The 14,950-nt window shown below is 40.4% G+C and overlaps 1 protein-coding gene across 4 annotated transcripts in view; it reads left to right on the top strand.

The window, feature by feature from the left end:
- Positions 1-14,950, top strand: part of cadm3 (cell adhesion molecule 3) — a 128,482-nt gene that overhangs the window by 71,573 nt on the left and 41,959 nt on the right. For all 4 annotated transcript variants that reach the window (XM_084731646.1, XM_084731645.1, XM_084731644.1 and 1 more), the window contains exon 4: positions 8,378-8,530. In XM_084731646.1, the coding sequence (XP_084587772.1) occupies positions 8,378-8,530 (153 nt within the window). The remainder of the gene's footprint in view (positions 1-8,377; positions 8,531-14,950) is intronic.

Below are 14,950 nucleotides of genomic sequence, written 5' to 3'. Positions count from 1 at the left end.
TTTTAAAATAGTGATCTTTTTGAGATTGATCGTTCAAAATAATCAAGTTCCTCAATGAAAGCTAATGGACAGACTCAGCCCAATTGATACTGTGTTGTTGTTGTCTGTTTTTTTTCTACCTGATACAGTCTCTGTTGGATTTAATTCATTGAATTAGCAAACACTACCTAGTGGACAAGTGAAAGTTAGGACATCTTAACAGTTATCTTAAAGTTAGGAGAGCTTATATGAGATTTTGGGAAGTTATGGCTGTGTAATATACTTTTCCTCTTTTAGTTAGGATAGAAACATTGTCTTAAGGAGCTGTTCATCTCCAATGGCTTTTTTTCCCCTTAAATCAGGTCCTAACTCTAATTACCATGGTTACCAAACAGCCAGATAAGATCTGCAAATTAGGAAGTTTCTATAATACAGCCCCAGGAGGAAGAATGACATTTTTGTCCTATTAATAAACACCATTCAGGAAGTTCACAGTAAAAATTTAAGTAAGACATCATGGTTTGTTAAAACAAGTGAAGTACAACTACAAAGCATCTTTTACCATCAATCAATCATAAATGCATTGCACCTGTGTTTTCAATATGCTTTTAAAACACAAAGTTGTCTGCTGAACAGCTCCAGACCATATTGAAAAATTTGGCTGCTGAAGAAAAGACAGCTTTACTGTTTCTGAAAACACTTAAATTATTTCAACTTTCTCTGTCTGCTTAGCAGATGGCTCTAAACACTGCGACACCCATGAGCCTCAGCTGATGTTGCCATGGAGAAGAACACAGTCAGAGGCACAAAAAAAAGCAGCTACAGCAAACTGTAGCAATTTCAAAATGCCCCGTTGTTACGAGTAGGAACAAAACATCATTATATAGTTGCTGAATTCATCCAAAATTGACCCAGAATCCAAAACTTTGTTTGTTTAACGAATGCAAAGTCCTCGAGCCGTGCAGTTGCCTCCTGATCTGATGTATTGAGGGTGACTAATCCTCCTTTTAGTCTTTGGAGAGGGCAAGCTCCAGTGATGTGTTCCATTGTTTGCTCCTCTCCACAAGTACACAGTGGGCTTGGCCTGCTGTCCCACCTGTGAATACAGAGGGGGCTGTGGTCGGTCCTGAATCTGTTGAGCGTTAATCACGGTTTCCTTGGGATCCTGGTGCCATGCAGGAACCTGCTGAGTGAAGTCTGACAACAGATGTTTGTTTTGGATGTCTTTTTCCCCCAAGCAGATTGGGTGGTAAAGGCAACTAATGGGGGTTTCCAAAGTAGAATCCAAAAGTGAACTGATGAGAACTGCTGTATGTTTTATCAGTTTTCTACAAATTCAGACATTTTAACCTGAAGGGATGTTCAGAATTGGCTTATGAGATGCTTATCCATAGTCTTCCATAGTTTGGAGAAGCAGCAGTTTCAGTGTAGGAGGCTAAGCAATGAACTACTGTGGGCTGGGTCACCAGCAAGACCTATTTTAGCCACCCAAAAATAGGTCCACCTAAAAAAAATCTATACAAATTTATGTCTACACTATATTTAAAGTATTTTCACTGCTTTCCCTTGTGATCAGACAGCATTGTTCAATGGGAAACTGCAATTATTTAAGCCAAATATTGCTGTCTTCAAAGCCACCAGACTCCATTGGCAAAAACAGTAATTTTCCTTGCAGAACACAGGAGATGCTTGTGCAAAATTACACGTGTTATCCAACAGGTATATCCAACCAGCATCAGGCTCTGACAGAAGCACACACATCTTTTTCTCCATGGGTCTGACCAGTCTCGTGGTCAGATATAATGTCTTGTACAGTTTGTATGTTATAGATCATATTTGTTTAATTGTTTCTGTATCCCAATAAAATGCTGACACAAACACTACAGTTGCTCCAGCTGTCATGCTTACTGATCTGTTAAAGATGATCTGGCAGCTATGATTGCATCCCATGCACACTTTGCAGGTCTGCTGAAATTTATTAGACTAGAATAATTACTTATTCCTTATTAGTGGGAATGCTTTTAGACAGATACTGTTTAACATATATGAAAGGTGTTTTGTGGTTGTGGAGTTGTGTGTTCAATTGAGCCAAGCACAAGTTACACACACACTGCTCACTTCAATATTTACACTTTATTGCTGATAGAAAATAATTTCAAAAGACACTATACTAAGTCATACTCTGTGATTGTGAAGATGTGTATGTGTGCATCAGCCAAACACACCGTTTGCTATCGCGTGCAGATGGCCGTACTGCATCACAGACTTTGTGCTTCGATTAGGTTTTAGCTGATCTAAGGTGCAAGTGGTTTCGACTCCAATGCGCCGTGGACAAAATACCAAATGCTCCCTGCCACGCCTTCATTTTGCCTTCATTTGTAGACCTTTTGGCAAAAATGATAATTGTGCTGGTGAAAGATAGCAATACCACATGTGCCACTGGCACATGTGCTGGGTGTAAGATACGGCTCTGAATGTTTCTTAACAAAGTGCTCCTTGGGAGTCGTGGAGTCTTCTTTCCTTCAGTTTGTACACAGGCTTGTACTTTTGGCTTTTTATTAAAGAGCCACCTATTTCCTTTTTTATTATCAGTATTATTTCTGGGACATAATCCCTAATGCTCATATTTTCTTATGCAGTTGTTCATCTTTTGTACGGGTAATTCACCCAGGAGGATTTCAATTGGAACACCTTTTTGCCTGCTGAAAAATACAGACAGAATTTGTACTTTCTGGCTTTAAACAGAAGGAATAAGAAGATGAGACTAGAACACAAACTTTCATTGATTTTTAAAGTTCTAATAATGTCAGAAATTGTGAACTGTAATGCTTAGATGTTTAGAGTTTTTCATGTCCATCCAAGACTTGGATGTGCTCCAAATATCAGTCACCTAAAATCCTCTATGAGAAAATAAACAGGACTTCAACTTGGCAACTACACTACTCCTCTACCCTACCACACACACACACACACACATACACCCCTCCTCCAATATTCCAGTTCATCTCAATACTAAGAGATTCATTACATCCCTCCAAAGAAAAAAAAAAAGCCAAACAGCAGAGTGTGACCTATTGGCAGACTATTTATGTTGCCCACATCGCAGGCTAAACAGTGCCAAGCGCACGTACAATTTCTAGGGGCCTCCAGATCGATAGGCCCCCGTAACTAGATATCATATTGTTTTTGAAAATCCATCATACCTGTACTTGCAAGCAATATACATTGTTTATAATGAAAGAAAGAAAGAACAAAAAAAAAAAAAGAAGAGACAAAAGCCGCAAGTCAGAAAAGATTAGAAATGGGTGAGATGTAAGAGAGAAAGACAAAGAGGAACAAGAGTGAGAGAAGGAGGGGAGATTGAGGAGAGATGAGGGGAAGAGAATTAAGGAGACTGATAGTTGAGCGCAGAGTCCAGGGGGCATGGATAAGTGTGTGTGTGTGTGAGTGAGTGTGTGAGTGTTTGAGTGACCGTATGCCTCACACACACCCACAGACACACACCCACACGGAGAGGGTAGCTCATGAAGACAAATGTAGTGACCTTGCTTAGTGATAAGGCATGAAGATAAAGTAGTGTTGGATGAAATAACTGAAAAATATCAAGAGAAACAGAAGCGTGTGTGTGTATGTGTGTGCACGCATGTGTGTATGTGCGTGCGTGGGAGTGCAATAGAGACAGACAGGTGAAGAGACAGATGGAGAGATGCAGAGACAGGGAGATAATAGTGAGACAGAGAGGAAGACAAAAGGATGAGGAGACAAACAGACACAGATGTGGCTCAATACTGACAAAAGCAAATAAACAATAAGATATGAAAAAAACACATAAGGCACTATTAAACTGCACACACATTTGCACTCATCCAACCACTCTGCGCGCTTAAGATTTTCAGGATAAGATGACTTAATGAGTTATTCAAGACTAACGGGAACTCGCTGGTAAAAGTTCTTGGTTTGTTGCAGTGATGCAGCAGTGTCCTGCGGTGTGGTCAGTGCCAGGCTTGGGCAGTTTACATGTAACAGGATTACATAATCTGGATACCAAAAAAAGGTAACTGTATTCCATTACAGTTGCAGGTAAAAAGACAGATTACGGACACACATTATTAGTAGGATTACAATTTTAACATAAAGAACAGTATACTACCTTGCGCAGTGCACACAGCTACCGATTCATTATCATGGCCTCTAGTGAAAAAATGCTTCACTGGGTGGAAATGTCACCAGTTTCTGTCTTTAAATCACTGTCCGTTGTCCTCAGAGGCTTAGTCATCATAGGTGATGGGTTCCAAGATTGCTGTTGATACAGCAGGAAAGACTAAAAGTCTGCTGGTACAAGACATATAAACACAGCCTGGGAACCAAAAATCTGCAGAGCTTGTGCTCTGGTAAATCACATTTACAAATTAGTCTGGTGATAAAACATAAACAGATTTAAAACAAATTGATAAAACAATCAATCAGTGGGTAAGCTAGCAAGTAAGCTGGCTGGCTAACAGTTCTTTTTCTGATTGTCTCTTACCCATCCCCCCCTTTTTTTTTTTTTTTACCATGGTTGTTCCAGGGCCGGTTCGGACACAGAACCTAATTTAGAACTATTTCTTTGTGTTTCTTTTGCTGTAGCGCGTTTTGGCGATGTGAGGGGTTGCAGGCCAGCGTTGCATCAGACCTCAGATCCTTTACCGAAGTAAAGTATCTGATATATTAAGTACACTTAACAGAGTACTTCATTAATACTGACGAGTTAATGCATTTATTAATGCATAAGCAACATGTCAATATATCAGTCACTTGCAGCCCGATCTGAGTACATCTTCCAACACGGCAGGTCATATAATCTACTGGGTTCCTAAATATAGAGTAACACCGAGTGAGACAGCAGCAGTCAGTCGTGATTCAGTCACATCTTACTGGAATCCACTTCAGTGTGATTAATCTGCTGGTAATGGCAGATGTGATTCTTCATTTAGTAGGCAGTAGTAGTAGTTAGTAGTAGTTAAAAAGTGGTCAGAAGTCGTTGTGCTTCTTTTTTTCGCCCTTTTTATCCTGTGTTGCAACCAGCGTTATGACCCATTACCGCCACCTATTGTGTCAGAGTGTGAAGTCCTTGAAGTTAGTGTTGCTGGGAAACCGGAGGCGTGTAAAGTTACATAACAACTTGGGCTCCCTAGCCTGTGGAAAAGCAAGCTGGTGCATAGATGACTGAAATTGAACCAGGTACTGACAAAGGTTGTCTTGTAACCATCTACACCAGAGCTATGACTTCAACCTCCACCCTCCATCCCCATGTGCTCAAAATGTCCAAAATTGCCATCTGTGAAGAGATGTTCCTCTGTAGGAAATTTAAGGGGCCATTTTGTCTATTACTCATCCACTCACCTGTGGCGATTCCCCTCACATTTGTGTCATATGAGGCTCTCAGAAGCCTCCCCCATATACTTCTAGTAAAACTAGCAAATAGCCAGCTGGTACTTCAGCTGAGTCCTCTCAATTTTCAACTCCTCGTGTTTCAATGTTGAGACTTGGGATAAGACAAGAATAGTACCACAGTAACGCAAAACAGCTTTGATTGTGGAAACAAATCTATCGGACCTTTCACTTTACTTGACCACAGTATTTGTTTGCAGGTATCTGTTTTCTTTTACTGTGTTTGTTATATGTTAAGTCATTTTTTTGTTGGGAATCAGCTCTGTGTGATGGCGCCAGAGAACAAAGCTGAAAAGCCTCTACTGAGGCAGAGAGATAGACGGATAGACATTGAGATAGACAGGCAGATAGGGAGGCAGGAAGACAGACAGCAATCACGCAGCACAAACACCATAGAGGTCAATGCTATCACGGAAACGAGCGGTTATTTCGTAGCATTTCATCATCATCATCTATCTTGGTCGCTTGCGCTCTCTCTCCCTCTTTCATGGCTGGATTTCTCATTGATGACAAAGCCATTTATGTCTCTCTTATGTTCCCCACTGCCTCCCTCCTCCCCCACCCATCCCTCTCTGTCTCTCCCTTATTCTCCTTGCTATTTATGCATCCTCTGTTTTATTTTTGTTTTTTTTTCTTGCACTTTCTTTCGTCTCTCATTCTCATTTCGCATCTCCTCTTTTTGCTCTCCTCTTTGTCTTTCTTTGCCTTGTTCACACTCACATCTCTATTTTTTCCATCCTCTCTCACCTCATCTTCATCACTCCACTTTCTCTTCCTCCTCCTTCTTTCTCTCCCTCTTACATCATTTTCTCTCTAAACACCCCACTCCTTCCCTCTCCTCCTCCTTCCCATTTTACCTTTCTTTCCCATGATTTAAATTCTGCACATCATCTTTCTTACTTTCCCTCTTACTCTGCCCTCCCTATCCTCGCTCCTTCCCATGCTTTCTTCCTTTCTTCCTGCTTCCCTTATTTTTCTCCCTACATCCCAACTATTACTCCTTTTCTTCTCATTGTTTCTTTACTTCCAAAGTCTTTCCTTTATCTTTCCTCGTTCCTTCCTCTTTTCACCCCTTTTCTCACCTTTTGCCTTCTCCTTTTCTCCCCATCTCTCTGCTGTTTTTTTCTCACCCCTCCCCTTTCTAACTCCCCTTTTTCTCCTTCTTTCACTTGTTCGTGCTCCTTTCTATATATTTTTCCATCCCTTTGGCCAGATTCATTCTACCCATCCTCCCACTGTCTCATCTCTTTTTACCTTCCTGTCTCTCATCTTCCTTCCTTCTTCACATAATGTCACCACTGATCTCTCCCTTCCCATCTTTCTGTCACCTCACTTCCTTTCTTTCCTTTCTCTCATGTGTACCTCTGTACTTCCTTTTCTCCTTCCCCATCACCCCTTTACTTTTCATCCTTTTTCTCACTTTAACCATCTGCTTTCTTTGCCATCTTTTCTCCTCATTTCTCTGCTGCCTCTATATGTAATTCACTTATTTTCTCTCTCTCTTCACTTTCTCACCCATCCCCTACCAACACAAAGTGATTGTAGAAATGTAGTTGCAACATAATTTTTGTGACATGTGACACTGGGGCAAGTGAAATTCCGGTGTTGTTGCCAGTCCATTATTTTAAAAGTTGCTGTGATCTTGTCTCAGTGTATCACCTTTTGGAGATGCTGTGAGAATGTCACTTAATATTGCTGGGATGTTGCATGCAACACAATACTACCACAATGCTGCTGCGACGTAACATTTCAAGCGCGATGTTGCAAGAACGTTGCTGCAACATAATTTTTTGAACATAATGTTGCGGTAACGTTGCCACAATGTAACATTTAAAGTTTAGTGTTGCAGAGTGTTGCCTCAATGTAATATTTTAATTGTAATGTTGCAGGAACATCACTGCAACGTAACATTTCAAGTGTAATGTTGCATCATGAATGAATGAAGCACACTGTGTAGGGATCCATGGTAAACTGTCATGTTTTAGCAACATTTTAGCAACATCATGAATATAAAGTACAGGAAACATCATGCAGAGGACATTGAATGGACGTTGACCTGATGTCAACAACATAGCAGCAGTGTAACTAAAGTTAACATTGTAACTGCAAAATTGCAGTCGCGACATTGCAGGGACATTGGTTTAGGATTCCCTAACTCAACTTTCCTCCTTCCTTCAGTCCTCCTTCTTCCTCTTCCTCTTCTTCATCACTACATCCTCTCATGCATAATTCTTTTCTTCCCTTTCTCCCTTTTCGCCTGTACATTTCATCCCTTCCCTCTTTTTTTCACCATCTTTTCTCCCGATTTCTCCGTTTTCTGTTTACCTCCCCTTTTTTTCTGTTCTTCCCTGTCTTCCCCTTTCCCTTGTTAACTCCTCCTTTCCTCCTTCCTTCAAGCTTTTCTTCTTGCCATCCCTTCAATATCTTTGTCACCTTTGCCATGTTCATTCTTCACATCCTCCCACTGTCTCACCCCTTTTTATCCTCCCGTCTCTCATCTTCCTCCCCTCTTCATGTGATTTCACCATCTCTCTGTCACTTCCCTTTTTCTTTCTCCTCACATCATGTTTACTTCCCTTCCCTTTTTCTTTTTGCCATGTTTTTCTTCCGTGTTTTATGTTATATTTCCTCTCCTACCTCCCCCACACACTGTTTTCTTCTCTTCTGTCTTCATCCAATCTCTGCCAATTTCCTTCCTCCTATCTTCTATCTGTCTTCTGTCTTTCATACCCTTCTACCTTACTCATACTATGCCCCCCTTTTTTGCCTCTTCTTCCTCTTTCGCTTCTTATTTATTAGAAAAAGAAACCAACACATAAAACATGACTGCTGTTAGACATCCATTGCAGCAGAGAACACTTCAAATAAAGGACTGAATACCTTAAATTTCCTTAAACAACTCATAAAGACAATCAATTAAATATGCACATTTCTAATTATTGATATCCTGCTTGTCTTCTGCCCGCAGCACTGAGAGATAACCGCATCCAGCTGCATCGCTCCACACCCACCGAGCTTTCCATTACCATTGCCGAAGTGCAGCTGTCCGACGAGGGCGAGTACACCTGCTCCATCTTCACCATGCCAGTCCGCACCGCCCGAGCCACCGTCACCGTGCTAGGTGGGTCACACAAAACACACTCACACACACACACACAGTACATATTCACACAGTGTGCATACGGGAGGAAAATCTGTCATCTCGATGTTGCCAAAAACAGAGGTTGCAACTTTTCCACACCTGAAAATATACCCTGGAAATGAAAGTGCAAATAATGTGTCTCTAACAGCTTCACAGTTTTCTTGACAAAAACACAAAAATCAATTGTTTTGTTTTTACATTATAATTTTAGTAAAACTGTCTTTACTCTGTTAACTCTAACCTTCCTACCTCCTGTTTGTCCTTGAAGGAGGACACTCTATCTGAGGCCCATCCTAAGGTTTCCTCAGATGTTTATTTCTTATGTAGGCTTTCCTAAACATGTTCTCTCTGTTCTCACTGAGACCTAATGGTGCAGAAAGACACTCTTGCCTTCCTTGTCTTCATACTCTGACATGTCGTCTTTGAGACTGATTGACGGCTGTACAAATCAGCTTGACTGCAGTCTGTCCTCATTTATCTCCCAAACCTGTAGGATTGTGACAAATTTAAATGGATGATACGAAGCTTTTACAATCTTTTCTTATTTTCCCCTCAGTTGTCATGTTGTTTATAACAATTTTACAACGTCTACTTTTTCTGCCAGAATGTTTTAGAGTACACACAGGGAATATAGAAAAAGTGCCTCAAATTCACCTTGAAACACCGCTGTGGCATTGTGTCAGCCTGACCTACCCTGCAGAGTTTACCCTCTCCCAGAGCAGAGGGAAGTTTGACCCTGTAAGTGTGACATGCTAAGAGAGGCCGCCTGTTGGCATGAGGCACAGTATTGGTAATCTAGCAGTTAAGTGGAGCACCTCTGTGAAGTTAGAGGACTTATGAAAGACTCATTAGAAAACAGGACCAGTTTTGCAAAACTGCACCTGCAAAACTCAGTATCAGACCTGGCCATATATGGCAGAATTAGTTAGAGGTAGTTAATAGTTAGTTAATTAGAACATACACCTGAAAACTGACATCAAACTGTAAAACTAAGCAAATATCGATCAAGCTTCTGTTACAAATTTGCCTATTACTCACTTAAAATATTTTCAGACACATATTTTAGTGCACTGTTCAGCTGTAATAGAAGAAAAATTGTGATTAGGCATGGTGCCATTATTTCCAGTTGAAACAAGCTCTGGTTTCAAAAAAACAAGATGACAACCCCCATAATATCAAACATGAGGCTTCAAAACTGTAGTGCACAAACTAATGGGTGTCATCATGGTGGTTCCGTCCACTAATTCTAGTGTCTGTGGAACCGACTTGTTACCTCCAAGTCAAATCCAGATCCACCCAGACCCGCTGATATAAACCCCATGACCCAACCTGAGTTTAAACTTCACTTCTGTTAATTGGTGTAGCACCTGTAGTTGTTGATATGCCTAGATTGCACCTATCAAAAGCTAATAAATTTTGGCACTTTTTATGAGCAGCAAAGCGACTGACAATGCTATTCTCACAGTTTCTGATCACACCAAATTTCTCCAAAATATTTGTCTTGGCCTTCAACAATGTATTTTCCACAATCTTATATACAGCACTGGCTATTTTTGCCTTTATGTCATCCGTTTTGATGTATTAGCTAGCAGCTCACTGTCGGATCAGTGACATCCTATTGCTTGGCCTGATGTGAATTTAGGGGAGAAAGGCCACCTTCACATTTAAAAAACATGAAGTTGCCCCTTTCCCAATAAATTATTTCAAAGTATGTGATTTAAAATATATCTTCATTAATACCATCTGACTCCAGTCATAAATAATTTGAACATAGACACAAATCATTTGGAAGGTTTTGTTTATGTCCTCCCGTCTATCCTGCTAAGTGGTCAGAGCCGTACATGTCCCTTCTTTTCGTGAAAGCAAGTGGTGTAAAAGTACAGGGCCAGTCAGTGCATGTGCCTCTGTGGTAAACACATGACATCGTACTTGATGATGTTACTAAGTAAATTATATGTGAACTGATTGTACCTGTAGATCCCAGCAAATCAGAAACGAATGTTTGTGATGGTGGAACTAAAGTTTTTACCATGTAAAAATATGGCCCTACCATAAAACACCTGCTTTTAGAATGGAGTTTGGTGTACCATTCTCTCCATTTGAAAGACCATCAGGACTACAGGGTATTTTAACGTTAATAATTCTTGTTAATTGTGCTGACCTACCCTCTAATAATGAGCCTTCTAACAGCCTAAAGTAACGTAGGAAGATGGGTTAAAACCAACCTGTTTTCTTCTTCTATTATATTGAGTGAAAATGGCTATAAATTAGTGACAGTGGCTCCTCTGCTTGCGGGTATCTGACCCAGTGCAGGACTCATTCAATGCAGCAAAAGCAGAGATGCAACATTTATTCCCTAGTGTAGATAAAGCTGCAAAAACAGTGGATCATGGTAATGTTATGGCTCCACAGCATTCCTCATGATGTCCTCATCCAGTCCGATCCAGATCCTTCCCTATAATGTTAACCTTTCTCTAAGGTTGCGACCTCATATTACTCTTCTGTTGAGATAAACAGGATCCACTCATCTTCTTCGAGATGGATGTTATTACCTATGTGTGACGCTTCCTTGCAGCCTGCAATAAATTGCGGCCGCTCCTGTCAGTGGCAGTTGTGCCTGTTTATTGATTGGATTTGGGATTAATCGGCTTTGGACCCCCACAAACAGTCTTTCAAGAACTGATTTTTATTAGTCGAATTGTTATTGTTCCTCCGTGTCAGCTCATTCTGGCCGTATTTCATGGTTTCACTTGAAGATGAGAACAAAGCAATGTGCTTGGCAATACTGTAATGCACCAACTAATGACCATACAACCACAATGGAGACTTACTGTATGCATGGGAGAGACAGCTGGTCTGATATTCCTGGGAGGTTGTGGTGAGCAGATTTACGGCCAACAATTCAGGCCATCCAATTCTACTTTTAATCGCTGTGTAACAAAATTGAGTTATTCTTTGTGCTGATCACGAAAAATCTGCGTCCTCATTTGGACGAATGTGGACAAGTTTGCTGTCTCACTAACTTGTGATATTGAGGAGTTTTTTAAAATCAATTTATGCCATTTACTCTCAGTTTTTCTAATTCAATATGCCATAATTTGCCAACAAATTGTTGGATGAAAACCGAGCTGCAGAGGGTTTCTGCCTAATTCCCTCGGAAAATGCACTAAGTGGAAACAAGAGATGCTGAAATTTTAAAATTTAGGGTGGGGCAGGGCAGCTTATGTTCACAACGGCTGTTCTGTGACTGAAAGGCCGCAGGGTTGTTCCTCAAATTTGGGGTTTGTCAGTCAGCAGCTGTGAAAGCATCCTTGAATAAATCATTTTGATGATATTTATTCAAATGTTTTGGCAGTGCTGCAAAAGTGTATTAAAAAAGAATTCAACATAGTGGCTGTGGACAACAGTATGAGCAGAACGCCTGAAATGTTAATGTGATGTCTGTGTATGTGTGTAAGAGGGGGAGGGGAATGTGTGTGTGTCTAAGTGAGGGTGAAGGCGGGTCTATTTCGGCTCTTTACGTTCACATTAACATGAGAATCACTCCTCCATATTTCTTCCAATTTTGCAGTAATTGTGATTCAAGTATTTTTTATTCGCTGTAATTGACAGCTGTGACACTGTATTCTGCGTTCAATAAATATTTCATGACCCCTGAGAGGGAGCCAAACCATTAAAAATGTATGGTAAAATGTCTAAAACGCACAAGCCCCTATGGGAAAATCAGCCAAAGATATCGAGTTTTGGCACAGAAGCGCTCATGTGTGCAATACATTCTTGTTTTGACATGTGCAATGTTTTAGACGGACACATACACAAACAAATGAGCCCATAACTGCTGAGTATGGTCAGTTTTCAAATGCTTGTGTGTCTGTGAGGTTAAAATGTGTGGCATGCATCTCTGCTATCTCCTGAGCTAAGCAGAGAATAATTTATAATGGCTTTATTCTCTTTTATTCTCCTTGTAGGGGAAAGGGTCTCGACAGGGCTTCTCCAACCAATTCTATACGTGCAGTATTATTCCCTCATTAATATTCAATGCTACTTTACTGCCAGGGAGCTTCCGCACACAGTGCACTACATCAAATACTGCTACATTAAAAATTGACCACATTTTTATTTTTTTGATCTATATCATGGCTAGTTCACGGCACTTTTTATTTGTACGTCCATGTCCGTTTGGCCGTTTGCAGGACAAAAGAAATGCCTCGCGCCTATCTGTCTATCTGTCTATTATGGCTGTAGTCAAAAAATACTGATCTAAATTCTATCAACTCTTTAACCAGTTTGGTCAATGTGGGAAAAAATATTGCACATTATCTCTAGATTTAATAAATCTGCCACAGTGCACTGAATGCACTTTACCTGGTAACCTAAACGGATGCTAATCAATGCAACATGCTAACCACAAGTTCAACAGCCTAACCTTCAAAATAAACACTAAAACAACACAAAATATGGCAAAACATACAGATTTGTATCTATTTATCTATGTAGGATCACAAAGCAGAGCCACTGACTTCCATAGAACAATTAAGCTAATGCTAGCTGGGTTAATATAGTGCTGCACCATAAACCTCCACAGAATGCAACATGAATGATCCAACTCATTACAATGTTCGCACAGTTTCTCTTGACTGTCACTCCATATTACAACTTTATCCACTGAGCACAGCACATCTGTGCCACAGATCCGTCCTCCACACAGCTGCAAATTCTACCAGCAGCATTTCAGCAGCGGAGCATTTTGCCTGCCTGATTATGTTGAGTTGCACAGATTTTGTTGATTTGGGCCCCTTTCCTTGCTCTACCATGGAGAAGTAAGCTACTTAGTTAAATAGTTTCTTCTTTTAAGTGTCCACTTCTAGGACATGCCAAGGCGCTGCTGGTGGAATCACAAGCATTGTGCCTGGTGAAATCAAACGTCAGTCTGACATCGCTCCAGCCTGTGGAAATAGCCACATTAACAACATGCTAAACCAGCATTCAGCTATCTAATTCCTCAGTCCCTGCATACTTGTAATAACAGAAATTTCTGAAATTTTCTGCCCTGAAAATGTCACATTTAAAAAAATTATAATAACTGGTATGAAACCTTGTCAATTGTAATGAAAATATATATCAGTTTCCATCTTTACCTTTCTCTCTAACTCTCTCTGCTTCTAGTCTTTCAGTTCTATGTCTCTTTTTCTCTGTCCATCACTCTCCTTCTCCTCCCTTACACTAATGCACAGGGATGCAGTATGTGGTAGACGGCAAACCGAATATTCATTATTTTTAAAAGCAGAATGACAGTAATTTCCACCAACTCGTGGAGAAAAGTGCCACCCACAGCAGCTCCAGATGGAGGACGGCAAGAAAAGTTTCATTTTCTCCACTCTTGCCTTTGACCGTGCCGGTGAAGACGTTGATTCAGAAATATTTGGCAGAGTGGATGTGTAGATTCCTTCACCTGCTTGTGTTGTTTTCACTTGTCAGTTAAAGTAGTAATTAAGGAAAAATGTTCCTTATTTTAACCGACTGTTCCGGAATCTGGAAGAACACCTCTGGGAGAGGAAGAAGTATCATAAAATTTTGGTTTGGCTGGGAGGATGCCCTGGTGGCTCACTTGGCTAAAGCCAGATAGAATCTGACCTTTGGCTCAGTTCATCCGTCTGTCGCTCTCGGTTTGTCTTGCAAACTATCACACCAGGCACCAGTGTTCTCCCCCAAAAAACATTAAGTCTGACTGAATCATTCTAACTCCCATCTTGGCTTTTTACTAATGAATTCTGGGAGTCGTATTTAATAATCCTTGCAAAATTTAATTTACTTGACATTTTGAACTGACCTGAAGTACTGAGAATGAACAGTCACACAATATTATTTACCAGACTGACTTGAATTGTGAAAATGCCAAAGCCGTCAGAGTTAATGCAGACCTCATGCTGCTGATTTTAAAGTGATAGCGCATTATTATTTTTCCACTGAATTAATTGCATTTCCGTGTTCATTTCAGCGGACAGCCATCTTACCTTATAGGGCTTCACTGCTCATGGTAGAATACTTACTATATGTGGCAGTTGTTGGAATGATAGGTTAGTAAAGGATTTTATCATTTTGTTTTGGCAATAGTTTTGTCTCTATACTGTATTCAGCTTCTGTATGATTCTGTCAAGTCTTACTACAAATGTGGTCAACATTTCAGTTACCCAGATTCACCTTAAGACATTTAGAAGTGCAGACACAGTAAGAGTCTACTATGTTATCCTGTTTTTTTCCCTGTGAAATATTAGTTGCTAATAGCATTTTTGCAATCAGCTGAAACCTTTTGGAATGAACCACAATTTCAAAACCTATTCACTGATAGGCCAGTTCATCGATAGTGTTCATTAGGGCTGGGACCATACAATTATTTCT

Source organism: Lutjanus erythropterus, chromosome 12 (genome assembly GCF_056507025.1).
Source record: "Lutjanus erythropterus isolate fLutEry1 chromosome 12, fLutEry1.hap2, whole genome shotgun sequence".
NCBI classification, from domain to species: domain Eukaryota; kingdom Metazoa; phylum Chordata; class Actinopteri; order Lutjaniformes; family Lutjanidae; genus Lutjanus; species Lutjanus erythropterus.
The sequence above is the reverse complement of the archived record's forward strand: the minus strand, read 5'-3'. Positions and strand labels throughout refer to the sequence as shown.